Source organism: Pseudophryne corroboree, chromosome 7 (assembly GCF_028390025.1).
Source record: "Pseudophryne corroboree isolate aPseCor3 chromosome 7, aPseCor3.hap2, whole genome shotgun sequence".
NCBI lineage: Eukaryota > Metazoa > Chordata > Amphibia > Anura > Myobatrachidae > Pseudophryne > Pseudophryne corroboree.
In genome coordinates, this window is record NC_086450.1 from 244,886,273 (window position 1) to 244,914,137 (window position 27,865).

Below are 27,865 nucleotides of genomic sequence, written 5' to 3' on the forward strand. Positions count from 1 at the left end.
TCGGAAGAGTATTTAATTAGCAATATTCCGGTGTTGGTTTGGAGCGTATTAATCGCTCGTGCGAATAGTTATGGACATAAGAAGTTTATGTCCATTTCTATTATTTACACATACTCAGGTATGCGGCGGGAAACCCAGTTTCCCACCCACCTGAGCTGTTGGAAATCGTCACAGCCCACCTGTATGAATCACCCTATGACCTTTTGTTATGATGCAGGGCCGAATTCCTTCGGCCAATGGACAATGGGATTGTAGGACCAGGAGATTGCATTGTGTGTGGGGCATAAATAGGCAGGCCGACCACATCCAGCTCTCACTCTCTCATCAACGGTTATCTGCTGATAGCCGGGAGCTGGATATCGAGGCGCAGGCGATCATACCCTTTGTGCGTAAGTTTCTCTCCGTTATCATTGTCTTTCTGTGAGCCAATTTCTCTCATCTCATCTCTCTCTCTCTCTCTCTCTCTCTCTCTGTTCTCTCATATCTCCCCTAGACTAGGCTAGTATTGTATTGTATTAGATAGTATTGTGTTGTATTGCATTTAGGTCAGTGTAGTATTGTCTTTTTGTATTTATTGTTTAGTTCTGTGGTTAGGAAGTCTCTGTTATATTGTAGTGTATCATTTGTACTGTTATCCCCTTTTACAAGTATATTAGATATAATACAGTTAATAGGCTTTGGAACCTAAACCAGCATCTGTGTATTTCCTATAGTGTTAAGTGTTCACTTGAGCGTCAGTGACGCTCAAGCAGCTTTGTAGTTAGTCAGGTTACACAAGGTTGCACTTACACCCTGTACTCACATTAAGGTATTCAGTGTATTTCATTGGTATAAGGTTTTATCATAAAGGTATAGTGTTGTAAGCGTCTGCATCGCTGGTGACCTCCTCGTGGTCTCGAGCGTATGCTACGCTACAGCGAATCATTCCCCTAGACATAACCAATAACGTGTCCTGTGATCCCTGGGCCGTGAGCGAACGTGACGCTTGAGCGTCTCGCCTACGGCTGAGCGATCGTTACGCAACTAGCGTACCATTACGGTACTTCTTAAGTAAACAGCGTACAGTGTTCTTAGCTTCATAAAGGGTTGTTATAAGGCAAAGGAATTTAGCATTGTCAATATATATACACATTTCTCCATATAAAAATCTTTATATACCCCCCAGTTCCTGCACACATATCTGTCTATCTATGTATGTAGTGTATGCGTGTATGTATCTACAGTACATATCCTGCTGAGTTGTGTTCCCCCTTTCCTCCCCCGTACACCACTACTACCTGCCTGGGGTCACCGCAATATGTCACACATAGTGTGTTTTTTTCCACCATATATTTTTGGAGGGGCAGTTTGTGGGTTCGGGGGGGAGGGGGGGGGGGGGGGGGGCGGCGGGGAGTTGCAGTAGGAAGACATTTTGCCTAGGGTGCCGAAAAACCTTGCACCGGCCCTGTGTGTGGCCACACGCCTTCTGGTGTGTGGCCACACCCCTTCTGGTGTGTGACCACGCCCATTTTTCGGTGCGCGCACATGCTGCTTTTGCAGTTTGTTTGTTTTTTTTGGGGGGGAGCCATTTTCCATCTTGCCCTGGGCTCCAAAAACCCTAGCTACGCCTCTGACTGTAGACTCTGGCACTGTGCCAGAGTTTCTAGCACTCAGACAGAGCACTAACAGCGCTGCTGCCGGCTACGGGACGGGAGAGAAGGGGGCCCACACGCGTCCCCTCCTCTCTATATATGCCTCTGGTAGGTGGGGCAGATGTGCAGAGAGATTTAGTTTTGGGAGAGGTGTGTCCATACTGAAATCTAAATTGCAGTGTAAAAATACAGCTGTCCAGCATTTGTGGGCTGCATGCAAAAGTTGCCAGTATTTACCCTGCATGGACAATTTGTGTGTGTGTATTTGCCCCCCTTGCATTGCAGCATGGTTTGTCTGGGCGTACAGTTACTTGCGCTTTGTTACTCTATTTGTTTATCTGCATTAGGCCCTATAAGCTAACTGAAGGCCTGATTCAGAGGTGGATGCAAATGTTGACACCAACAATATTAATATGCAGCAGTAGGCGTCTTGTGAAAATAGTTGCAAAAATGCTGACTTCTCTGATCCGCTGCCTGCATTTGATGGCACATCATCGGATCAACAGACCTCAGGATGTCTGTCAAAACTACTGTACAGGAGCCTGTGGGAGCCGCCATGCCCCTGTTTTCTGGAACACTGTCAATTCGACTACAGCTAATAGGGCACTGTGACTAGAGCAGCAGAATCAACTCATCCTCTAATATGCAAAATTGAGGTAAAAGTAGCACAATTGAGAAAACAAGTATGTACAGTAGTCTGGGTAGGAAGGCAAAAGATTTTATGCGAGTAAGCTGCGACATGAATAGTTATTAAAAATTTAATTTATATTTTTAATCCTTTTAACTAACAATCCATTCTAAAAAACAGATGTAGTTGGCATCCTGACAATTACAATGCCGGTGGCCAGAAGACCTGCACCGGAATCCCAATGCCTGTCAGAATCCCAAAATTTACACTACTGAATGTAAGTATGCAGAAAGGATTAGGCACTAGGGGGAGGGTTAGGGTTAGGCTGCGGGAAGGGGGGTGTTAGACTGTCAGGAGGAAGGGTTAGGGTGAGGGTAAGGGGTCAGCTTAGGTTACTTGCGAATAAGTGTCAGGATTCTGACAGTTGGAATGCCACTGTCTGTATTCTGACTGTCTGCATCCAGACTGTTGGGTTCCAGTATCCAACCCATAAAAAGCAGTAGATTTCTAGTAAGAACTTACACTTAAATTTCACAGGCTGCTCCCTTTCTTTGGGATTTTCTCCTCTCCAACTCTATGAAACTTCAAATGAGCTTTCAAGACCCACTTCTTCACCAAACCCAGCCAACTCACATCCTAAACCTCTTTTCCACACTCACTGCCTACCCCATCTATGTCACTCATATCTGTCTGCCCGCCCTCCCCCTTAGAGTGTAAGCTCTCACAAACAGGGCCCTCTACCCTCATGTGCTTTTCCTTCTCTTACTTAATCCATCTTTTACCCTATACACCTTTCAACTGCAAATCCCTGTTTTCTGCCACCCTGATACTCATTTCAGTGTCATCTGCTGATGCAGCTATGTTTATATACCCTGTACTTGTCCTATAATGTATTGAACTGTAAGTCACTGTTTTCTTGTTTTTCTTATTTGTTTATGTACTGTGAAAATTGGGTGCTGCGGATCCCTTCTGGCGCCATATTAATGAAGAAGAAGAAGAATTGGTTCTCTGCAAACTATCTAATACTAAGGTTTAACCATCTATGGTTGATGACCAACCCTACCCTCCAGGCATATACTGCTATAGAGCAATAAAGTGGATCTGTAGTTTTAATCTTCAATAGTAATATAAGTCAGTAGCATAATTATAACATTATGATTTAATAATAAATCAATGAAGATTACTTGCCTTCCACAGTCAGTTCTATGGTAACTTGTCGCACTCCCTCCTCATTTGCTGCTTCACATGTATATTTCCCATCATCATCTACTGTAACATCTTTTATCGTAAGGCAAAATGTACCCCGTGCACTCTGCTCCACAGTGTACCGTCCACCATTCAGAACAGGCTGCCCATTTCTGTACCAAGTGACACGAGGATCGGGGTGACCTCTGACCTAAAACACAGAGGACATTGTTTATGATGGTATCAATATGTACAATGGGATAAAATATATTTTTAAAAATTTGTATTATATAATTTTGAAATTATTTGTGCGAAAAATAAAAGGACAACAAAAGTTTTTTGTAACATGTAATCACAGAGGAACACTGGAATGGACAATGCCCACATTGCTGTGTGTGGTTTTATTGGACAAACTGGATCTGTATAAGAACACTTGTGTCACCAAAATAATAAAAAAGAGCTCCAATTGTGAGGACCCAGGGTTCATGTGTGCATTATTCTCGCCTTTTGCTATCTCTGCCTTGAGAAAGGCAGCGTTTAAAGCTCTGCACTGCGCCCCGAGGTCGCTACCGAGTTCCCAAGATCAAACAGTAAGAACGCAATAGCAATGTACAATGGCACCTTTATTTTCATACACACTAATTATACAGGAAAACCCGTAACACACTTTGTACAATATATACAGGTAGCATTAATAATGATTACGATTAAGATTATATCAGAGAAAGAACCACACAAAAGCAACAACCCTTGCCCCTACACAGTCACTAGCCACCTCAGGGAATACTTGCGTTTGGCGACTCCTGGCGGATACTGGTTACTGGAAGGGGTGATGATGTCTGTCTTGCTGATCCCGGCCGCATGGCCTGATGGTCCTCTACCATGCAGAGGTAGGGTGTGCTGACCAGTCTAACCTCTTTCTAACCTCCTCTCTTGGCCTAACCCAATGGTCCGACTCCTCTACTCACCAGGAGGGCCACTGCCTTGATCTTGTGTTCACCAGGCTCTGCTCAGTTTCCGTATTCATTAACACTCCTTTCCCTCTCTCTGATCACAACCTGATCACCTTCACAATCTCTTCTATTACTTTAAATTCTAGGACACTAAAACCAAGCAAGCCTCCTCTAACCCGCAGAAATACTAACAATATATATTTTCAACAACTTTCCACTTCTCTGCAACAACTACTCTCACCAATCTCTACATTCACCACACATGACACTGCTGTATCCCACCTGCACCAGACCCTAGAGAGTGCCCTTGAGGAAGTGGCTCCAGCTACCCATCACACTCCACGTAGGCTTAGATGCCAACCATGGCACTCTAAATCAACAAAACACCTACAAAAACTGTCACGTAAAGTAGAACGTCAGTGGCGGAAATCTCAGAATCCAAGTGACTTTCTCACAAATAAGACTACCTACCACTCCTATCGCCAGGCCCTGGACACTGCCAAACAAACATATTTCCAATCTCTCATCTCTTATCATGCCACCAACCCCAAGCGACTTTTTAATACATTTAAATCACTTCTTTACCCTCCCTCACCTCCCCCACTAGCTACTATCCGTGCACAAGAACTTGCTTCCTACTTCAAGGATAAGATTGATAAAATCCGAGATGAAATGGTATGCTCTAACTCGGCCAGTGACCTGCTCAATTCCCTACCTGAACCGTCTGGCACTTTCTCTTCATTTGATCCCACAAGTGAAGATGAAGTATCAACACTCTTTTCATCCTCCTACTCCACTACCTCTCCTCTTGATCCTATACCCTCACAGGTCAGTAAAACTGTCTCCTTTGCTTATCCCAACCTTAACTAAAATCTGTAATCTCTCTCTCTCTCTACTGGTATCTTTCCCTCTGTGTTTAAACATGCAGTCATTACTCCCATTCTAAAAAAAACACAACTCTGACCCAAACACACTCTCTAACTACCGTCCCATTTCTCAGATACCCAGTCCCTCCAAACTACTTGAGAGACTTGCCTACACTCGCCTTACACACTTTCTTAACTCCCACAATTTATTGGACCCACTTCAATCAGGCTTTCATGCCCAACACTCTACAGAGACGGCACTGACCAAAGTAGTGAATGATCTAGTCACTGCTAGATTAAAAGGCCATTACACACTACTTATTCTTCTAGATCTCTCTGCTGTTTTTGACACTGTTGGCCACTCTCTTCTCATACAAACACTACAATCCCTAGGTCTTCAGGACACAGCCCTTACTTGGTTCTCATCCTACCTATCTAATGGCTCTTTCAGTGTTCACTTCTCTGATTCTACCTCCTCTTCTCTACTTCTATCAGTTGGAATACCGCAAAGCTCAGTCTTAGGTCCTCTGCTTTTCTCAATCTATACCTCCTCTCTTGATAAACTAATCAGCTCCTTCGGATTTCAGTACCATTTGTACGCTGATGATACTCAAATCTACCTATCCTCCCCTGATTTGTCACCATCTGTATTGGCTCGTGTCACTGGATGCCTGTCTGCCATTTCATCTTGGATGTCATCTCGCCACCTCAAACTCAACATTTCCAAAACAGAATTAATTATTTTCCCACCAGCTGAGAGTAGTTACCAACCTGATATCTCTGGGGCCGTTTCTAGACAATTTGGCTCCCAGTGCGAGATTTAAAAATGCGCCCCCCTCCCCATTGCTATAAAAAAAAAATTGCGTGCCCCACTCCCCATATAGCAATAAAAAGAAAAAGCATGCGGCGCGCGCGCTCCCGACAAGGGTGTGTGGCCTGATTAAAATGGGTGTGGTCTCATTAAAGTGGGCGTGGCCTCGTCTGATATCATCACGCCCACCACAGGGAAAAAAAAATAAAAATAAAAAAGTCCCCATTTTACACATTACAGCAGGCAAGTGTCCCCATATTACACAGCGCGGCAGGCAGGTGTCCCCATTTTACACAGCGCGGCAGGCAGGTGTCCCCATTTTACAAAGTGCGGCAGGCAGGTATCCCCATTTTACACAGTGCGGCAGGCAGGTACCCCCATTTTACAAAGTGCGGCAGGCAGGTACCCCCATTTTACACAGTACGGCAGGCAGATATCCCCATTTTACACAGCGCGGCAGGCACGTGCCCCCATTTTACACAGCACGGCAGGCAGGTGTCCCCATTTTACAAAGTGCGGCAGGCAGGTATCCCCATTTTACACAGTGCGGCAGGCAGGTATCCCCATTTTACACAGTACGGCAGGCAGATATCCCCATTTTACACAGTACGCAGGCAGGTGCCCCCATTTTACACAGTGCGGCAGGCAGATATCCCCATTTTACACAGTACGCAGGCAGGTGCCCCCATTTTACACAGTGCGGAAGGCAGGTGTCCCCATTTTACACAGTGCGGCAGGCAGGTATCCCCATTTTACACAGCGCGGCAGGCACGTGCCCCCATTTTCACAGTGCGGCAGGCAGGTATACCCATTTTACACAGTGCGGCAGGCAGGTATCCCCATTTTACACAGTACGGCAGGCAGATATCCCCATTTTACACAGTACGCAGGCATGTGCCCCCATTTTACACTGTGCGGCAGGCAGGTATCCCCATTTTACACAGTACGCAGGCAGGTGCCCCCATTTTACACAGTACGCAGGCAGGTATCCCCATTTTACACAGTGCGGCAGGCAGGTATCCCCATTTTACACAGTGCGGCAGGCAGGTGTCAAGTGGGGGGGAAGGAAGGGGGAGAGAGAGAGATAGAGATAATACTTACATCTTCCCGCTCTTCGGGTCCCGCCGACTTACGTCCCTCGTGCCGGCCGCCTCCTCCTTCCAGGCTTATCTCCTCTCCTCCCTCTCCCCGAGCGCTCCTGCTCGGGGGGCGGGGCTTCGCGGAATGACGTGTTTGCGTCGTGACGTCACGACGCAAACGCGTCATTCCGAGAAACTCCGCCCCTCGAGCAGGAGCGCTCGGGAAGAGGGAGGAGAGGAGATAAGTACACACAAAGTGCCGCGGCGGGCGGCCCGTGCGGTTGCACGGCTCGCCCGCCGCTAGAAACGGCACTGGATATCTTCATAACTGTTGACAATGCAACTATCCACCCTGCCCCACAAGCTCGTTGCCTATGTGTCACCCTTGACTCTGAACTGTCCTTTGTTCCACACATTCAATCTGTCTCTAAATCATGTTACATGCACCTTAAAAACATATCCAAAATATTCCCTTATTTTACACAAGACACTGCAAAAACTCTAATCCATGCATTTATCATCTCCCGCATTGATTATTGTAATAATCTCCTTACTGGTCTTCCCAAACATAGGCTCTCACCACTTCAATCCATTTTAAATGCAGCTGCGAGGCTAATCTTCCTCACCAGACGTTCTTCATCTGCTGATCCGCTCTGTCAGTCCCTCCATTGGTTACCGGTATTCTACCGTGTCAAATATAAAATACTTTTACTTACATACAAGGCTATTAACCAAACTGCACCATCATACATCTCCTCACTCATCTCAAAATATCTCCCTACCAGACCTCTCCGCTCTGCACAAGATCTGCGTCTCTCATCCACATGTATTACCTGTTCCCACTCAAAATTACAGGACTTTACCCGGGCTTCACCCACTCTGTGGAATGCACTCCCACGCACAATAAGACTCTCCTCTAGTCTCCAAACCTTTAAACGTTCCCTGAAAACTCATCTCTTCAGACAAGCCTACCAAATTTCAGACCCACACACATAACCTTCAATGCTTCCCTATCCAGTTACATCCCCTCTGTACAGTCCACATAACTTCACATTTTGTCTTTCAACATTGCTGGGTGATCATATCATACAACCCATTAAGAATCTAGCAATCTGGGGAACCATTATGTAACAGGTATCATCTATCCTTGTGTATCAATGCCTATTTCCCTATAGATTGTAAGCTTGCGAGCAGGGCCTTCCTACCTCTGTCTGTCTGTCTGTCTTTGCCCAGTTTTGTTCTATAACTGTTGTTCTAATTGTAAAGTGCAACGGAATATGCTGCACTATATAAGAAACTGCTAATAAATAAATAATAATAATAAGTTGAGTATTGATTGGGAAGCTGTACTGGAGGGACAGTAGGTGACGCTATGTCCTAAGCTATCCCAATATAGTCTCTCTGTATTTTGACAGTGGGGTATATTTACTAAGGTGGGAGTTTTTTTTAGAAGTGGAGATATTGCCCATAGCAACCAATCAAATGTAAAAATTTTCTAGCTGCTTCTAGAAGATAATAGCTATAATCTGATTAGTTGTCATGGGCAACATCTCAACTTCTAAAAAAAAACTCACACCTTAGTAAATATACCCCAGTGTACTCTCTTATACACATCTTTTGTTAATTCTCCATGTTAGTTTTAAGACTGCCTACTCTGGTGACAGAAGAGTATAAAACAATTTTTTTCTTGTGTTTGATGCTTGAACAAAAAAGCAAACGGCAATATTGGAAGTGGTGCACAATGAAATCATAAGTAGTAGTATAAAGACATGGATATACGCAGGGGCAAAGCTAGACAAAAATGACAGGGAAGGGGGGAGGGGTACTGTGATTGGGGAAGCATGGTTTCAAAGGGATGTGACCCTTTACGTTCACTGTGAATACATAGTGTCCACCTAAAGTTGTTGTGCCAAATGTTATAGCAAGTGCTCATCCCACTTATATTTTGAGCAGCTCAGTGATTGACGTTAGTAAGTAGAAATACTGGTATATAAATTTACAGTAGACAGCTGGGGGCCTTTATGGATTTTGAAAGTGAGAAATTAAGTTTAGATGCATTTTCTGCACTTGTTCCACCAACTGAGATTCAAATGTTAGCCAACTTAAAAAGAAATATAGCGACTTCCGGTGGGCGGCGCATCATGATGGCCGCATTTTACAATGGCTCCGTCTCCCCATGGTAAAATCCATCCCCATCGCCTAGCTAGACCCTGTAAGACCGGACTCTGAATCTCACCTTTATAGAGGGGGTCTTGCTCTGCCTGAAAAGCTATCTATTGGGGCGGCTGGGGCTCTATTCGCGCCGGAATCCTGCCTGCAAAAAGTCAGGCCTTCCCGGGCCCTGGTGGCGTGGTCTCGCGCCATTGCCCGAAGATCAGTTTTACCTGAGCCACTCACCGAGCCCCTTGCCCTCCCGCATTCTGCCTGCATCAGTGGCTGGACCTGTGGGGCTGACTGTTGGCGGCGCCTTGCGACGGGTGGCCCGCGGTCCGACTCCCCTCTTCCGTGGTGGATCGGCTGGAGCCGCTGAGAGCCTTTGTCGGAGGTACAGCCGGAGCGGTTCCCCGCGCTGTCTGTGCCGTATAGGTCCGGGGTCTGCTGTTCCTCCTCCCCGTGAAGACTGACGGCGCAACGCACCTGAGCGGCTCTGTCCGGGCGGCCTCGCCGGAGTGGTGTGCGGCGGTGGATCCCGGAACGGAAGGAGCGGCCAGTTGACGGAGAGTGGCCTAGGAAGATCTCCTCTCATACCGCGCAGGAGAGTAACCCCGCGGGCGGCTTCTGTAGGGATCCTTGGGATGAGCGTGAGCTGAGGGGGCGGAGAAGAATCGTCTGCCTTCATCTTAGCCCGGATCTGAAGCGCCCTCCGGTGTCTCCTTGCTGGAACTCGGAGCTGGAGCCGTGCCGCTGAACACGAGAGGGGCCCTGGTCACCTGGCTGCATTCCTCCCCCTGAAGGGTACTAATATTGTTTGTACATCCCCATTTTCTTTTTTTTTCTTAACTAACATCCCTTCTTTAACCTTCCCATTTCTTTGAACCTCCCCCCTATTGTGTATTCCATATCCCACCCTGCACCCCCTTACCAAATAGTCTATCTTCCCTCCCTGCTGCCTTCCCCACTCTCTCAGGTTCCTGGACTTAAACAACTGCTTGTTGTAGAGCCTGTGCTTGGATACATTTTAACTGTTGAGCCAATAAAATACTTTGGGCACCCCGGGTCAGGCAATTGGGTCTTCCTCCTCTGTAGGGAGACAACTGTGCCCACAGCTAGCCCTTGAACATATAATCTTTCGGGAACTTTACTTTAGGATTAGCCTGAGCTACATATAACTTCACTAACAAGAGTTAGGCTGCCTGAATCCGGATGTCTTTGACTTAGACTTTGCTCACATATGCACAGCAGTTACTGGTGGACACAATTTCCTGGGAAGTTATACACAAAGGATCTTTAAGTGTGTCTTGAGTCCTAAAATACAACAACTCACTTGCTGGTATAAGTTGGCACTGGAGATAAATGTTTTACGTGCATCAATTTTAAATGCTCAGGTGATGTGCTTATTATACAAGAAGTGCTTATAACTTATGCAACAGCGCCATCTAGGGGCTTGTAATTTTACAGTTCAGCTAATATTCTGAATTCCTAACCAATGTTACTTCTGCCTTTCTGGCAGCTTTGTACTCACACACCATACTCGGTTAAATAATTGATTGTGTTTTTCTTAGATTCATTAAGGGTCTGAACCTCAACATTGTGACCCTTTTGTTTTCTAATTTTTCACATTGCAGGGTATTTTTCACTCCATTTGTTTTGAAGCAATCCTACCCAGATTTTTCATTGTATTAGTTTTTTTTTTTTTTAATGAGGAGAATACTGATGATCCTCTGACGTGGGCACAATATTACCTCTAGATCTTTTAAGTTCCCATCTAATGTTTATGCTACTGTTTCCAGTATTATAGGCATAACACTACAGTGGTTGTTTCATTGTTGTACAATTTATCGGCTAGAACGTACAAGTAAGTGAAGAATAGCTTGGTACCTGCTTGTTCTACTTTATACCATTTACGCGCCCTGCACTCCTGCTGCACAGAGCGTGATCTCAACCTCTATAAATTTTGTTGTTGTTTTTTTTTTTTTTTTTCTCTCCCCCTCTCTCTGGAAACTATTCATAATGGTACTAAGCGTTCCTTGATATAAAAGTGGATATCTACGTACACTGTTGAATACACAACTACCGATGCCGTTGTAAGTTAATTTTGACGACTGCTCCGAGTACTTTGTAGCATTACTGTACTGAATGTCAGTTTAACCTATCTTTTTGAGTAGCCTTTTCCAAACCTGCAAGCCCTTGCTGTAACAAAAAGCATTTACTGATCTAGAATAGAAGGTAGAAGAGAAAGGGGGGGAAAATGGATAAATACTACAACAGAACCAGTTCCCAAAAGTCCCAAAGCTCAAGTACGAGAGCGGGGAAATCTAAAAATAACCAGGGACGGTCTACTGCGCCTTCTTCCCCGGTACGCAATTCAGAAGAGGAAGATTCTTTAAGTGCTCCTTCCTCTCCCATCATTGCCTCAAAAATTCCATCAGCCGCTGAGACGGCTCAAGAAATTTCCAAAATCATTATGCCGTTAATTGATAAAAAGCTAGAAACCTTACAAACTGCATTTGATGCAGCTTTAACTAAAATAGACACTAATACTAACCGAATCACTTCTCTAGAACAGAGGACCAGTGATTCCGAAGATCGTACTAACGCTTAACAGCAGTTGGTCGATACCCAAACTACCTCTATTCAAAACCTCCAGGCCAAGGTAGATGACATGGAAAATCGTCATAGACGAAACAATCTCCGTTTCATTGGTATTCCCGAAACAGTAAGGGGTCCTAAACTCCTTGAATTCCTTACAACTGCCCTCCCGAGGGAATTACGGGCCCAAGATCCCCCCTTCCTATCACATATTGAACGTGCACACAGGCTGGGTCCAGAAAGGGTTGATTCTGCAACTAGACCACGGCCTGTTATAGCTAAGTATTTGGACTACCGTATGAAAGAGGCGATTCTGGGAGCTTATCGCAAGATCCCACGCTTGGAGGTGGAGGGGTCGAAGATTTTAATCTTCCAGGATTTTTCGGCCTCGGTCTCCCAAAAAAGAAGGGAATTTGTGGAGGTGTGCAAACTACTCCATGACAATGGTACACGATTCCAACTACTGTATCCAGCTAAACTGCGGGTACAGGAGAATGGGCGTGATATTTTTTTCTCTGATCCAATACTGGCGAAAACACACTTTAACAGGGCGTTTAATGCAGTGGAACCCCCTAATCACTAAATCCATATTCTTATATATACATATACACACTGAAATGTAATGTCATTGGATGTTATAAGGCTACTCGATATGACTGTCTTTTTTTCTTCTCTTTCCGTTTTTTTTTTGTGGTATTTTTTGCTTCTTTGTTTTTTATTTTTTTATTTTTATTTTTTCATGTTTCTTTGGTATATGTTCATGGGTGTCACCACTCAAACAATGTTTGGTTGTGGAAAATTTAGAAAAAGTGGATTGAAGCATTGTTGGTATGTGATGTCGCTGTTGCCGGTGCCTGTGTTCTCTCCCCGCCCTCCTGGGTGCTGGATCCCTCCCGATGGCTGGGACGGGAGGGTTCCTCCAAATTGCACATACATCTTGACAGGTTGGTTCCCTAAATTGGGTGTTGGATAATGCATCCTAATTCTCAGCCTATTCCCCCTTCAGCTTCTGCAGCCCCTCTGAAATTAATATCCTGGAACGTGGGGGGCCTCAATTCCCCCATCAAGAGAAAAAGGGTGGTGAACCATTTGCGTAAATTTCATCCAGACGTTATGTTTTTACAGGAGACGCATTGGGAGGCGGGAGGTGACTCCACACTACGGGCTCCATGGCTGGGGGAATGTGTCTCCTCCAAATTTCATAGAAAAACTAGGGGAGTGTCCATTCTGTTTCAAAAAAATGTCCAATACTCTATCACTAACTCCATACTTGACTCAGAGGGAAGATTTATAATCTTAGATGCGACTATATGGGGAACGAACTACACCCTGGTCAATATATATGCACCTAATGTCTCAACCGCTGAATTTTTACAAACTTTAACACAAACCTTGGCACAACGGCAAAACGGTCTTCTAGTTGTTGCGGGTGATTTTAACTCAGTCGATAACCCCATGATTGATAAACAACCTACTCCACAAAATCCTTTATTGTCTTCTTGTAAACAAAGACACTTCCTAAGAACAACACTACAACTTAGTGACATTTGGAGGCTTTTTAACCCAACTGATCATTCTTTCACCTTCTTTTCAGCAGTACATGGCTCCTGGTCTAGAATAGATTCTTTTCTCATAAGTGATTCTTTGGTCTCAAAAGTTTTAAAAACAGACATTCATACTATTCTGGTTTCTGACCATGCCCCAATTACACTTCATCTCACGAGATCTACATCGGCTGGAAATTTCAAACAATGGAGATTCCCGGCTTATCTATATAATTCAGAAGAATTTCGCTTGTTTCTTATGAACAGCTGGATGACTTTTACTGATGATAATATTGACTACTGGGAGCAACTGTCCATATTTTGGGGAGCCTCTAAGGCTACCATGAGAGGTTGCATAATAGAGTATGTTTCCAAACAGAAAAAAAAAAGCCGCAGCACAGTATCAGACTCTTCATGCCTCATTAACGGTTGCTTTAAGCACTTATTTAAATTCCCCCTCCCCAGATACCCAGTCTATATACACGCAAGCACGTCAATTACTGGACGATTTCCTATTATCTCAAGCAAAGCGTGATCTGACCTTTTCAAAATCTAAATATTTTCGATGGGGCAACAAAACTGGCCGTTTACTAGCCACTATGTCTAAATTACATGCCCCAAAGAGATTGATTACTGCTATTAAAGACCCAAATTCGACATCAATTGACACGGTGACATCACGTATCCTGGAACACTTTGAAACATATTTTTCCAATCTTTATGATACCCGCCCATTTGACCAGGTACTGCATGATCGCTTAATATCGGAAGCACATCTCCCCAAATTATCAAGCTCTCAAAATGAAATCTTTCAACAAGATATAACACTTGAGGAAATAACAAATGCTATTTCTAATCTGAAATTACACAAATCGCCAGGCCCTGATGGGCTGTCCAACGAATATTATAAAATATTACAGGGACACATAGCCCCTTCTTTAGGAGAATTGTTCAACGACATTCTACACAATAATAAAATGTTTCCCCATTTTAATAACGCACATACAGTCCTGATTCCCAAGCCACAACGGGACCCTCAGCGAATTGATTCATATAGACCAATCACGTTACTTAACACGGACATTAAATTACTGACTAAAATTATGGCTGACAGACTTCAGTCGCTGCTTCCTCAGCTTCTTACAGATCACCAGTTGGGGTTTGTCCGTAACAAACACTTGGTTAAAGGAATTCGAACAACAATAGCAGCAGTAGTGAAATCCTATGGAGAATCTAGCACCCAAAATATTCTCTTAAACTTAGATACAACTAAGGCGTTTGATACTGTCTTGTGGCCGCACTTACTCCGAGTTCTTCGGGTGCGACAGTTTGATCCCGTTTTTGTTAATTTTATAAAATATATCTACACTAGCCCTTCCACCTCCTTGCTGATAAATGGTTGCTGCAGCAACCCAATTGTTATGATGAGAGGCACCAGACAGGGTTGCCCCCTTTCCCCTATTTTATTCAACCTAGCCATAGATCCACTGCTCCGAATCTTACAAGATGGAAACTACTTTCGGGGAATTAAAATTGGTCATGAGGAAATAAAGCTAACCGCTTTCGCGGATGACATCTTGTTGTTTATACACGATCCCTCTGAATCTCTTGAGAGAGTATTTTCTCTTCTGGCTGATTTTGCACTGGTGTCTGGCTTCGAAGTTAACACGTCCAAATCGGTGGCGCTTCGTCTTGGAAACCCCTCCTCTTGTGTAAAGTTTAAGTCCAACATCCCTATAATGTGGGCTCACCAACACTTCACCTACCTTGGGGTTAAGATCTCTTACAATCCTTTTCTCCTTTATGACCTTAATTTCTCTTCAGTCATACGCTCCATAGCAACAGAATTAGATGGTTGGAAAAATTTGTTATTGTCATATCTGGGCAGGGCCAATCTTATAAAGATGATTTCATTTCCAAGATTAATGTTTCTGATACAGGCGCTTCCTTATGTAATTTCCAATAAAGACGCACAATCAATTAATCGTAGGTTTAGACAATTTATTTGGAAAGGTAAGCATCCGAGAATAGGATTGAATAAATTGCAACAAACAAAAAATAATGGGGGAATTAATTTCCCTGATGTTCAATTGTACTCTTACGCAGCGCATACGAGATACATTAAAGATTGGTTGCAGGGTCGGGACCTCTATGCGAACACATCTTTAGAAAGAGAGTTTCTGGGAGATATCAATCTAACCAGCTTCCTTCATGTGCATGATCAAGAAATCCCAACGGAAATACGTGATAATCCACTGCTCTGGTACACTAGGAAAACATGGCATGTATTGAGACATAAGTTTGGATTAAATGCATATAAATCTCTGTTCCTCACTTTTAGTGACAATCCCGAATTTCAGAATGGACAGGCTTCTTATCCTTTTTCTATTTGGAGAACCTATGGGGTGAGCACTGTGAGGGGTCTGGCGAATGGGTTGGCGGGGAGACCCTCCACGTTCCAGGAGGCAAGGGGAAAATATCCATGGCTGGCAAATCACCCTATTGCATTCCTTCAGGCTCAGCATTATATTAGTTTTATTCTAAGACCTTTTTCACCTTCGGATTGGAACAACCCATTAGACACACTACTACAAAACCAATGCTTGACAAAAAAAGCTATCTCCTTAACATATAACTGCATACGTCAGGTGTTTATACCAGATAAGTCTGAAAAGAACCTTATCCCGTGGCTCTCCCAACTTCCTAATGTGTCTTCGAACGATATACTACGCTCTCATGCCAAGGCATGTGCTTTATTACCTTACTCCTCATATATAGCTATGTTCCTGAATATTTTACACAGAGCCTATTTGTCTCCAAACAGAAGATTTTTAATAGGGGAATCTCCAAATTCCAATTGTTATAAATGTGGCGCTAATTCAGCAGATTTATTTCACTGTCTTTGGGACTGCCCCATAATCTGAAGTTTTTGGATTCAGGTTAGAAAATATTCAACTGAAACTTGGTTAATTATATCCCTATGACACCAGAATGGGCTTTGTTTGGCATGCTCCCCCCCAATGCTCGCACATCTTATGGTGGCAAACGTCTTCTGTTAGCTATAGGAGCGGCGGCCTGCAAGACCATTTTGCAAACCTGGTTACAACCATCTCAGCCACTATTGTCACTTTTTAAAGCTAAATTACATTATCTATTTAGAATGCAGTGGATCGAGGTGACTCTGGCTGGGGAGGTTAGGGTGGAGAGGTTTTTCCTCATGTGGGAGACATATATAGCCACTTTATTATTGCCAATACGAACACAAATTCACAATAGTCTAAAAGACACGACTTGGTACATGTTACAAGTGGCAGCAAATGACCCTCCAATCCCTCTGTAATACTACACTTTAATGAATAATAGAGGCAGGACAGGGTGTCGTCAATGAGGCCTGTTCAGGCCGGGGGGGGGCGGGGGGGGGGGGAGATGGCGGGACACTGGTGACGCGGAAAACATTGATTGTGACTGTGATATCTCTGGTTTTGGTTCAATTACAATACGTGCATATCTATACACATATCTAATATCTCATTGCTGTGACATTGTATCATCTAACAGTATGATGTGGTTTCTTATTTCCTGTTCATGCATGATGATTTTTGTAATCTGGAAACTCTCATTACGATTTGTCACAATGTTTGAATAATAGTTTATTGATGCTTCAATAAAAAATGTTTAAAAAAAAAAAAAAAAGAAATATAGCTACCTACTTTTATTAGTCTATCATACTCTTCGATGGACAAAGGGCCCAATTTATGTTTGCAAGAAATTGCACAGCCGCAAAGAAGCGGCTATGTAATTTCACGTCATTAATATTCTAATGCAGCAGGAGGCATCTGTAGTAAATAGACACCGTCTGCATGCAATTGTGAGGATCCAAGTGCTGCATCTGAGGACACAGCCTCGGATCACCATCGCAACACTGGTTTCCGGCAACGGCCAGTCTGCGTAAGCTGAAGCATATAGGACAGGGCTGGCCAAACCAGTCCTCGAGATCTACCAACAGTTCATGTTTTCCAGGCCTTCTGGAGATCTGTAGAATTGTCAGTTAGGAATGAATGCAGCACATCTTAATTAGTAATGACTACACCTGTGCACCAGCTAGGTGGTCTGGAAAATGTGAACTGTTGGTAGATCTCGAGGACCGGTGTGGCCACCCCTGATATAGGAGCTTTCCATCATATAAGAACACTCGGGTCCGGGAAGTCTGCATCCGACCCAGACCCTGGACCCATCATGCCTCCAAAATGGATTTTAATTACCTACCGGTAAATCCTTATCTCGTAGTACGTAGAGGATACTGGGAATCCATTTAGTACCATGGGGTATAGACGGGTCCACTAGGAGCCTTGGGCACTTTAAGAATTTGATACTGTGTGCTGGCTCCTCCCTCTATGCCCCTCTTTCCAGACTCAGGCTAGGAAACTGTGCCTGAGGAGACGGACATACTTTGAGAGAAGGATAGATAATAAAAGTGGTGAGATTACGAACCAGCACCCACAGAACAATAGGAAATCCAAACTAACCAAACTGGAAACATGAACAGCAATGGTTGAACAAACCAGAATACTTAACCAAGTAACAGTGCAGGAAAAACGAAGCACCGGGCGGGCGCCCAGTATCCTCTACGGACTATGAGAAAAGGATTTACCGGCAGATAATTAAAATCCTATTTTCTCTTACATCCTAGAGGATACTGGGAATCCATTCAGTACCATGGGGAAGTACCAAAGCTCCCTGACCGGGTGGGAGAGTGCTGAGGATCCTGCAGAACTGATTGTCCAAACTGAAGGTCCTCAGAGGCCAAAGTATCAATTTTGTAGAACTTTGCAAACTTGTGCGAACATGACCAAGTAGCTACTCGGCAGAGCTGTAAAGCCGAGACACCCCGGGCAGCCACCCAAGAGGAACCCACCGACCTAGCAGAGTGGGCCTGTACAGATTTTGGAACCGGCAATCCTGCCATGGAAAAAGCACGCTGGATCGTGAGCTTGATCCAGCGTGCAATAGACTGCTTTGAGGCAGGACACACAATTTTATTGGGATCATAGAGAACGAACTTTGAGTCGGATTTTCTGTGACGAGCTGTTCTCTTTACATACACCTTCGAAGCCCTCACAACATCCAAAGACTTTGAAGTAGCAGAGGTGTCTGTCATAGTCGGAACCACAAAAGGTTGGTTGATGTGAAAAGCGGACACCACCTTAGGAAGAAATTGCTGACGAGTTCTGAGTTCCACTCTGTCCTCATGGAAAATTAAGTAGGGACTCTTGTGAGACAACGCCCCTAGCTCCGATACACGTCTTGCTGAGGCCAAGGCCAATAGTGTGATGGTCTTCCACGTAAGAAACTTTACGTCAACCTCCTGTAACGGTTCAAACCAGTCCGATTGAAGGAACTGCAGCACCAAACTGAGATCCCAAAGTACTGTAGGAGGCACAAAGGGAGGCTGGATGTGCAGAGCACCTTTCAAGAACATCTGGACCTCCGGGAGAGAAGCCAATTGTTTCTGAAAGAAGATAGACAAGGCCGAAATCTGGACTTTAATGGAACCTAGGCATCTGCTCACATCCACTCCCGACTGCAGAAAAAACAGGAGACATCCCAAATGAAATTCCACTGCAGAATATTGTCTGTTCTCACACCGAGAAACATACTTCTTCCATATACGGTGGTAATGTTTAGACGTTGCCCCTTTCCTGGCTTGGATCATAGTCGGGATGACCTTATCAGGAATCCCTCTCCTGGCTAGGATCAGCCGTTCAACCTCCATGCCGTTAAACGTAGCCGTGGTAAGTCTTGACAGACGAATGGGCCCTGTTGCAGAAGATCCTCGCAAAGCGGCAGAGGCCACGGATCTTCAAGGAGCATCTCCAGAAGGTCCGCGTACCAAGCCCTTCTTGGCCAGTCTGGAGCAATGAGTATTGCTTGAACTTTTTCCATTATTTTCCTTTTTAGAATTCTTGGGATTAGAGGAAGTGGAGGAAACACGTACGCCATCTGGTAGACCCACAAAGTTGTCAGAGCATCTACCACCACTGCTTGTGGGTCCCTCGACCTGGACAAATGCCGCCTGAGCTTCTTGTTGAGATGAGAGGCCATCATGTTGATTTGTGGATATCCCCACTGACGTGTCAAACACCTGAACACTTCCAGGTGAAGGCTCCACTCCCCCAGGTGCAGGTCGTGTCTGCTGAAGAAGTCTGCTTCCCAGTTGTCTACTGCCGGAATGAAGACCGTCGACAATGCCACGGCGTATTTTTCTACCCAAAGGAGAATTTTTGACACCTCTGACATTGCTGCTCTGCTTTTCATTCCGCCCTGTCGGTTTATGTACGTTACCACCGTTACATAGTCCGACTGGATTTGAATGGCTTGATTCCGAAGTAGTTCCAGGATGTTTATTGGAAGGACGACTTCCTGACTTGACCATCTTCCCTGAAACTGCACCCACTGGGTGACTGCTCCTCAACCTCTGAGGCTTGTGTCCGTGGCTAGCAGAATCCAATTCTGAATCCCAAACCTCCGACCCTCGAGGAAGTGAGAAATCTGTAGCCACCACAGAAGGGAGATCCTGGCTCTTGGCGACAGACGGATCCACTGGTGCATGTGAAGATCTGATCTGGACCATTTGTCCAATAGAGCTAGCTGGAAGGGCCTCGCATAAAATCTTCCATACTGAAGCGCCTCGTAAGAGGCCACCATTTTCCCCAGAAGGCGAATACACCGATGCACCAAGATCCGGGTTGGCTTCAGAACAGCCTGAACAATCAACTGGATTTCCATAGCCTTCTCCACAGGAAGGAACACTCTCTGAGTTTCTGTGTCCAGTATCATTCTCAGAAAGGAAAGTCTCTGCATCGGTTCCAGGTGAGATTTTGGTAAGTTCAGAATCCACCCATGATCCATGAGTAGTGTGGTTGAGAGGCGAATATAGTACATCAACCGCTAGGGTCTCTGTGCCACCCCGGCAGCTGTATACAAAGATTTGAGTGTATTCTCAATTCTATGATCAGCTGTGTCTTTTAGGGAGGCTGCACCAGGGACAGGCAACACAATTTTCCGTGACAGCGTGGATACTGCTGCATCCACTATCGGTGGATTTTCCCATTTTTTTCTATCCTCAGGAGGAAAAGGAAAAGATGATATCAACCTTTTAGGGATTTGAAATTTTTTATCAGAATTAACCCACGGTTCTTCAAACTGGGTATTTATGGGGTCATTTGGAGTTGATCGTAGCTGTGCTAAATTTAGAACAGCTATGATCATTTACGCTGACATGCGGGGGGGGGGCGCCCAGCATAGGGCTAGTCCGCCCCACATGTCAGTGCAAAGGCATTGCACAGCGGCGATGCCTTTGCACTTCAAGAGTAGCTCCCGACCAGCGCAGCTTTAGCGTGCTGGCCGAGAGCTACTCGTCGCTCCCCAGCCCGCAGCGGCTGCGTGTGTCATCACGCAGCCACCGCGGCCAGCCCCCTCAACGATCCGGCCACGCCTGAGTTGGCCGGACCGTGGCCCCTAAACGGCGGCTTAACGCCGCTGTCCAGCCCCCTCCCACCCAGCGACCGCCTCTGTCTCAGAGGCAATCGTTAGGCAATGACGGTTGCTATGCGCGGCGCATGCGCAGTTCCGACCTGATCGCTGCGAGAAACTGCAGCAAGCGATCGGGTCGGAATGACCCCCTTAGTTCCTTTGACACAGGAAAAGTGGCTGAGGATTTATTTTTTACATTCTCCTCTGTTACCTTATCAGGGATATGCAAAACCTCTCTAATAGCATCTATGAGAGCCTATATTCCCTGTGATAGAGTAGCCTCCCTCACCTCTGCATCCACCTCCCCCTCCTCCATGTCTGACCACTCATCATCAGAGTCAGACTGCAGGATATGGGCCAAAGGAAAATTTTGCTTACACATGGCAGAGGACTGAGACGCTGGTTTGGGTACTGAGTCTCTGTTCATAAACTCAGTCATCGATTCTCTTAAGTATTGCGTCTCTTTCTTCATTCCCCTACTGGAATCCAGCCAAGCGGTATTCTGCCCCGCTAGCCTGGGAGGGTGCACTGCATTGAGTACACTGCTGTGAACCCCCTGGAGAAGAGGAACACTGTGCCTTACAAGAAACACACTCTGGGGGAGATTCAAACGTTTGAAAAGTCAGTTGGGAGTCTGTTTTTTCCTATCTAATAGACAGGGGGGAAAAAGACACCCAAACAACTTTTCAAACACATGAATCTCCCCATTTGTCTGACATACTGTGACAGTGACAGCACACACACACAGGAATAAGTTAAAAGCACAATTAACGCACAAAGAGCCCTAGAAGTGACACAGAGATAGCCTGGAGCCAGCACACAGCGCCATTACTGCTAATGCCAAGCTCGCAGACTAAGTACCCAGATTGGGGACTTAGTACACTAGTAAGCGCTACCCCACTGCTATGATCCCCTGGTGCCGCTGAGGTAATCTGAAGTCTCTCCGGAGTAGCTGCTCGTCCCTGTCAGTCAGCGTCTGTCTCCACTGCAAAAGGAAAATGGCGCTGGTGAGCTGCTGGATCCACTCATAGTGAAGCCCCGCCTATACAATGGCGTGCGGTCTTCCCGCTTTTTTTATACTGGCTGGGGTAATTTTTATGCTTAAAATGGAATCAGTCGCCTCTTAAATCTGTAATGCCAGTCTGGGTACTGTGTACACTTGTAGTGTACTTAGACTCAGTTCGCTCTCTCATAAGCAGTGCATCTGCACTGTGTACTGAGTCCCGCGACTCCGTCAAACACGTAGGAGCCGTGCATCTCTGTACCCTCATGCCACCATAATGGGCGGCAACCCGCTAACCGGAACGCCAGCTTAGTACTCACCACTCTTCTGTCTTCTGGACCTGTTAGTGGTGGCAGCGTGCTGCGGGTATGTACGCTTGCTGTGGTGGGGAGTGCGAATAGTTCTCTCAGGAACTAGTGTCCTGTCAGCAGGGAATGGGACCATTAACCCTTCAAGAGGTTGGGCCGTTCCCCCCCTCCTAAGTCCCACGAAGCAGGCAGGCTGGTGCCCTCCAGTTCTGCCTGAAAATAACAAACAGAGAAAATAAATGCAGAAAACTCTTCAGGAGCTTCCATGCGACGTGACCGGCTCCTCCGGGCACATTTTCTAAACTGAGTCTGGTAGGAGGGGTATAGAAGGAGGTGCCAAAGCACACTATCAAATTCTTAAAGTGCCCAAGGCTCCTAGTAGACACGTCTATACCCCATGGTACTAAATGGATTCCCAGTATCCTCTAGGATGTAACAGAAATAGGGAAGATACCGTACTTTGCCGAAGCTAGCTGATGCTGACTACTGCACTATGGTGGTCATTCCGAGTTGTTCGCTCGTTAGCTGCTTTTAGCAGCATTGCAAACGCTAGGCTGCCGCCCTCTGGGAGTGTATCTTAGCTTAGCAGAATAGCGAACGAAAGAATAGCAGAATTGCTACTAAATATTTTCTTGCAGTTTCTGACAGGGGCGGATCCAGAGCAAAATGACAGGGGGGGCACCATGATAGTGGAAGTCGGGGGGGGGGGGGGGGGGGAGGGGGGGGGTTCTTTTGCTCATGCTCCTGGGTGTGGCTCATAACATGGGTTGTGGCCTCACAGGGAATGGCATGCCGACGAGCCACTCTGCACTGCTAGTTGCCACTGTATGGTGCAATCAGGGTAAGGAAGCATGTGTTTTGATTTGTGTATGCAAATAATGCAGGATGTGGGATACAATGAGTTTTATAGAGTGGGGAGCGGTAGGTGGCACAGAGGTTTGCAGTCAGATAGAATAGCGGGGTCACTGACTGTGGAAAAGGCATTATGCAGTGGTTTGGACAGTGATAGGAGGAATAAAGTCAGTGTTTTTCTATATTTAACTTTAAATGCCTTTGAGACATCCATGAGCAGATGCAGTGGTGGAACTAGTGAGCGGTGGGCCCAGGTGCGACAAAATGCTTTGGGCCCCTCCACCATCCCATCCAAGTTCACCCCCTCACCCCTGGAGAGGATCTGGTGAGGGGGACCTGCTCGGGGCCAGGGAAGTGGATACCTAGCAACAGTGCCGTAACTAGACATTTTAGTGCTGTGTGCAAGAAACAGCATCGGAGCCCCCCCCCCCCCCTTCTTTGTAAAACAGGGGCAGTGCGCGCCTTAGGCGCGCGCAAAAAATATAGAGGCGTGGACACAAAATAATACCAATTCACAGTAGTCTCCATTATTCAAATTACGCCGCATAGTAGCACCACTACACCAGGTAGAGCCCCTTTTACACATTACGGCAGACAGCGTCCCTTTTTTACACATAACGGCAGACAGCATCCACTTTTTACACATAACGGCAGACAGCGTCCACTTTTTACACATAACGGCAGACAGCGTCCCCTTTTTACACATAACGGCAGACAGCGTCCACTTTTTACACATAACGGCAGACAGCGTCCCCTTTTTACACATAACGGCAGACAGCGTCCACTTTTTACACATAACGGCAGACAGTGTCCCCTTTTTACACATTACGGCAGACAGCGTCCCCCTTTTTACACATTACGGCAGACAGTCCACCTTTTTTTACACATTACGGCAGACAGTGTCCCCCTTTTTACACATTACGGCAGACAGCGTTATGTAATGAGTCAGTTTGACTCATTACATGCCGCGCTGGATTTGGGCCCCTGGACAGTGGCGGGCCCCAGTGCAAGGCACTGAACAGATGGCTGAATGACAGTTTAAGACGATGCCTAATAAAGATTTATTAAGCTCGGTGAAGTGATAAAGTGGAAGGTGATAAAGTACCAGCTAGTCAGCTCCTAACTTAACTTCTATGTTACAGGCTGGTTTTGAAAAATGACAGTTAGGAGCTGAGTGGCTGGTGCTTTATCACCTTCCACTTTATCATTTCATCATGCTTAATAAATCTGCCCCTGAGCTCTCTAACAGAATCGCTGTATGAAAATCTGAACAGGGAACGTTTTGGGGACACTAAAAATATAAACACTAAAAAATGAAGCATAATCCCTCTGTATTTTGTCAGTATTTCCCGCAACCTCTGCCCCCTTGCAAGTGATAACAATCTTACTTACAGTGGTCAGCGAGGGGAGCCGTTGGTGAAGATGCCTGCTCTGGCTCCCTGGTCAACTGGGGTCTCTAGAAGGGCAAGAGAGCACCAGAGCATTGGAGGAGTTCGGGGAGTTTGAGCTGCCCAGCACCCAGCCAGCGTGACAGGGAATGCTGGAGACGAGAGCTTAACCCTGTCACTGTGCCGAGTACGGGCAGCGGCGGGACCGGCAGCGGCGGGACCCGGCAGTGGCAGCATCAGTCCGGGCTGAAGGGAGCTAGGAGTGCCCTTAAATCACGACCCGATCCCCCCCCCCCCCGCACACGCGCGCGTGCGCGCGCCGCTCCGGCCAGCCCTGTTGCTATGCGGCCGGAATGTAAGGAGTATAAAGGCTTCAAAAATTATCCTAAACGACAGGGGGGGGCACGTGCCTGGGTGCCCCCCCCCCCCCCCCCCCCCTGAATCCGCCACTGGTTTCTGAGTAGCTTCAGACCTACTCCTAGATTGCGATCAGCTCGGTCCGTTTAGTTCCTGGTTTGACGTCACAAACACACCCTGCGTTCGGCCAGCCACTCCCCCATTTCTCCAGACACTCCCGTGTTTTTCCCTGACACGCCTGCATTTTTTAGCACACTCCCGGAAAATGCTCAGTTACCACCCAGAAACGCCCCTTTCCTGTCAATCATTCACCAATCAGCAGTGTGACTGAAAAACGCCACACGAACAACAGCATAACTTCTACGTTTTTAGTTAAATAACTAAGCGCATGCACTCTGCGTACCATGCGCATGCGCATTTAGCAACAAATCGCAGCATAGCGAATATCGGCAATGAGCGAACAACTCGGAATGACCACCTATGTCCAGCGGCTCCTCGAGTTCTACAAGCAGTCAGGAAGTTTGCAGAGCTCAAGGAGATGGAGCTGCTCAGCCCCAGTCTCTGAGCATGCTGCCCACGGCCAGTTCTAGACCAAGCAGAGCCCAGGGCGAAAACGCTCCCCACCCCCCCCCCCCCCCCACCATTCAAAAAATGAACCTGTCCCTTTTTAAGCATAACAACACCACAGACCCCTCTATAAACTACATCACTGACTCCTCCAGAACCATAACTACACTTTTTTTAGTGGCCTGTGCCAGAAAGAGAACTGGCGTGGCCCCTCTTCTTTCCAATAGAGAGAAAAGGCGTATGACAAAACTGATCCTGGAGAAAGCCCATGCTAAATATACATCTAGAGAAAGCTAGAGATGAGCGGGTTCGGTTTCTCTGAATCCGAACCCGCCAGAACTTCATGTTTTTTTTCACGGGTCCGAGCGACTCGGATCTTCCCGCCTTGCTCGGTTAACCCGAGCGCGCCCGAACGTCATCATGACGCTGTCGGATTCTCGCGAGGCTCGGATTCTATCGCGAGACTCGGATTCTATATAAGGAGCCGCGCGTCGCCGCCATTTTCACACGTGCATTGAGATTGATAGGGAGAGGACGTGGCTGGCGTCCTCTCCGTTTAGAATTAGAATAGATTAGAGAGACACTTGATTTACTAATTTTGGGGAGCATTAGGAGTACTCAGTAGTGTACAGTGCAGAGTTTTGCTGATAGTGACCAGTGACCACCACTTTTATTTATAATCCGTTCTCTGCCTGAAAAAAGCGATACACAGCACACAGTGACTCAGTCACATACCATATCTGTGTGCACTGCTCAGGCTCAGGCCAGTGTGCTGCATCATCTATTATCTATATATAATATTATATATATCTGTCTGACTGCTCAGCTCACACAGCTTATAATTGTGGGGGAGACTGGGGAGCACTACTGCAGTGCCAGTTATAGGTTATAGCAGGAGCCAGGAGTACATAATATAATCCGTTCTCTGCCTGAAAAAAGCGATACACAGCACACAGTGACTCAGTCACATACCATATCTGTGTGCACTGCTCAGGCTCAGGCCAGTGTGCTGCATCATCTATTATCTATATATAATATTATATATATCTGTCTGACTGCTCAGCTCACACAGCTTATAATTGTGGGGGAGACTGGGGAGCACTACTGCAGTGCCAGTTATAGGTTATAGCAGGAGCCAGGAGTACATAATATATTATATAGTGAGTGACCACCAGACACACAGTGCAGTTTATTTAATATATCCGTTCTCTGCCTGAAAAAAGCGATACACACAGTGACTCAGTCAGTCACATACCATATCTGTGTGCACTGCTCAGGCTCAGGCCAGTGTGCTGCATCATCTATATATATTATATATCTGTCTGACTGCTCAGCTCACACAGCTTATAATTGTGGGGGAGACTGGGGAGCACTACTGCAGTGCCAGTTATAGGTTATAGCAGGAGCCAGGAGTACATAATATTATATTAAAATTAAACAGTGCACACTTTTGCTGCAGGAGTGCCACTGCCAGTGTGACTAGTGACCAGTGACCTGACCACCAGTATATAATATTAGTAGTATACTATCTCTTTATCAACCAGTCTATATTAGCAGCAGACACAGTACAGTGCGGTAGTTCACGGCTGTGGCTACCTCTGTGTCGGCACTCGGCAGCCCGTCCATAATTGTATATACCACCTAACCGTGGTTTTTTTTTCTTTCTTTATACATACATACTAGTTACGAGTATACTATCTCTTTATCAACCAGTCTATATATTAGCAGCAGACACAGTACAGTGCGGTAGTTCACGGCTGTGGCTACCTCTGTGTCGGCACTCGGCAGCCCGTCCATAATTGTATATACCACCTAACCGTGGTTTTTTTTTCTTTCTTTATACATACATACTAGTTACGAGTATACTATCTCTTTATCAACCAGTCTATATATTAGCAGCAGACACAGTACAGTGCGGTAGTTCACGGCTGTGGCTACCTCTGTGTCGGCACTCGGCAGCCCGTCCATAATTGTATATACCACCTAACCGTGGTTTTTTTTTCATTCTTTATACATACATACTAGTTACGAGTATACTATCTCTTTATCAACCAGTCTATATTAGCAGCAGACACAGTACAGTGCGGTAGTTCACGGCTGTGGCTACCTCTGTGTCGGCACTCGGCAGCCCGTCCATAATTGTATATACCACCTAACCGTGGTTTTTTTTTCTTTCTTTATACATACATACTAGTTACGAGTATACTATCTCTTTATCAACCAGTCTATATATTAGCAGCAGACACAGTACAGTGCGGTAGTTCACGGCTGTGGCTACCTCTGTGTCGGCACTCGGCAGCCCGTCCATAATTGTATATACCACCTAACCGTGGTTTTTTTTTCTTTCTTTATACATACATACTAGTTACGAGTATACTATCTCTTTATCAACCAGTCTATATATTAGCAGC

At 45.8% G+C, this 27,865-nt stretch overlaps 1 protein-coding gene across 1 annotated transcript in view; it reads right to left on the minus strand.

Annotated features, from left to right (window-relative positions):
• MYLK (myosin light chain kinase) overlaps window positions 1-27,865 on the minus strand; it is a 1,073,187-nt gene that overhangs the window by 906,673 nt on the left and 138,649 nt on the right. Inside the window, exon 2 of the mRNA XM_063934067.1 lies at window positions 3,448-3,655. Coding sequence (XP_063790137.1) covers window positions 3,448-3,655 — 208 coding nt within the window. The remainder of the gene's footprint in view (window positions 1-3,447; window positions 3,656-27,865) is intronic.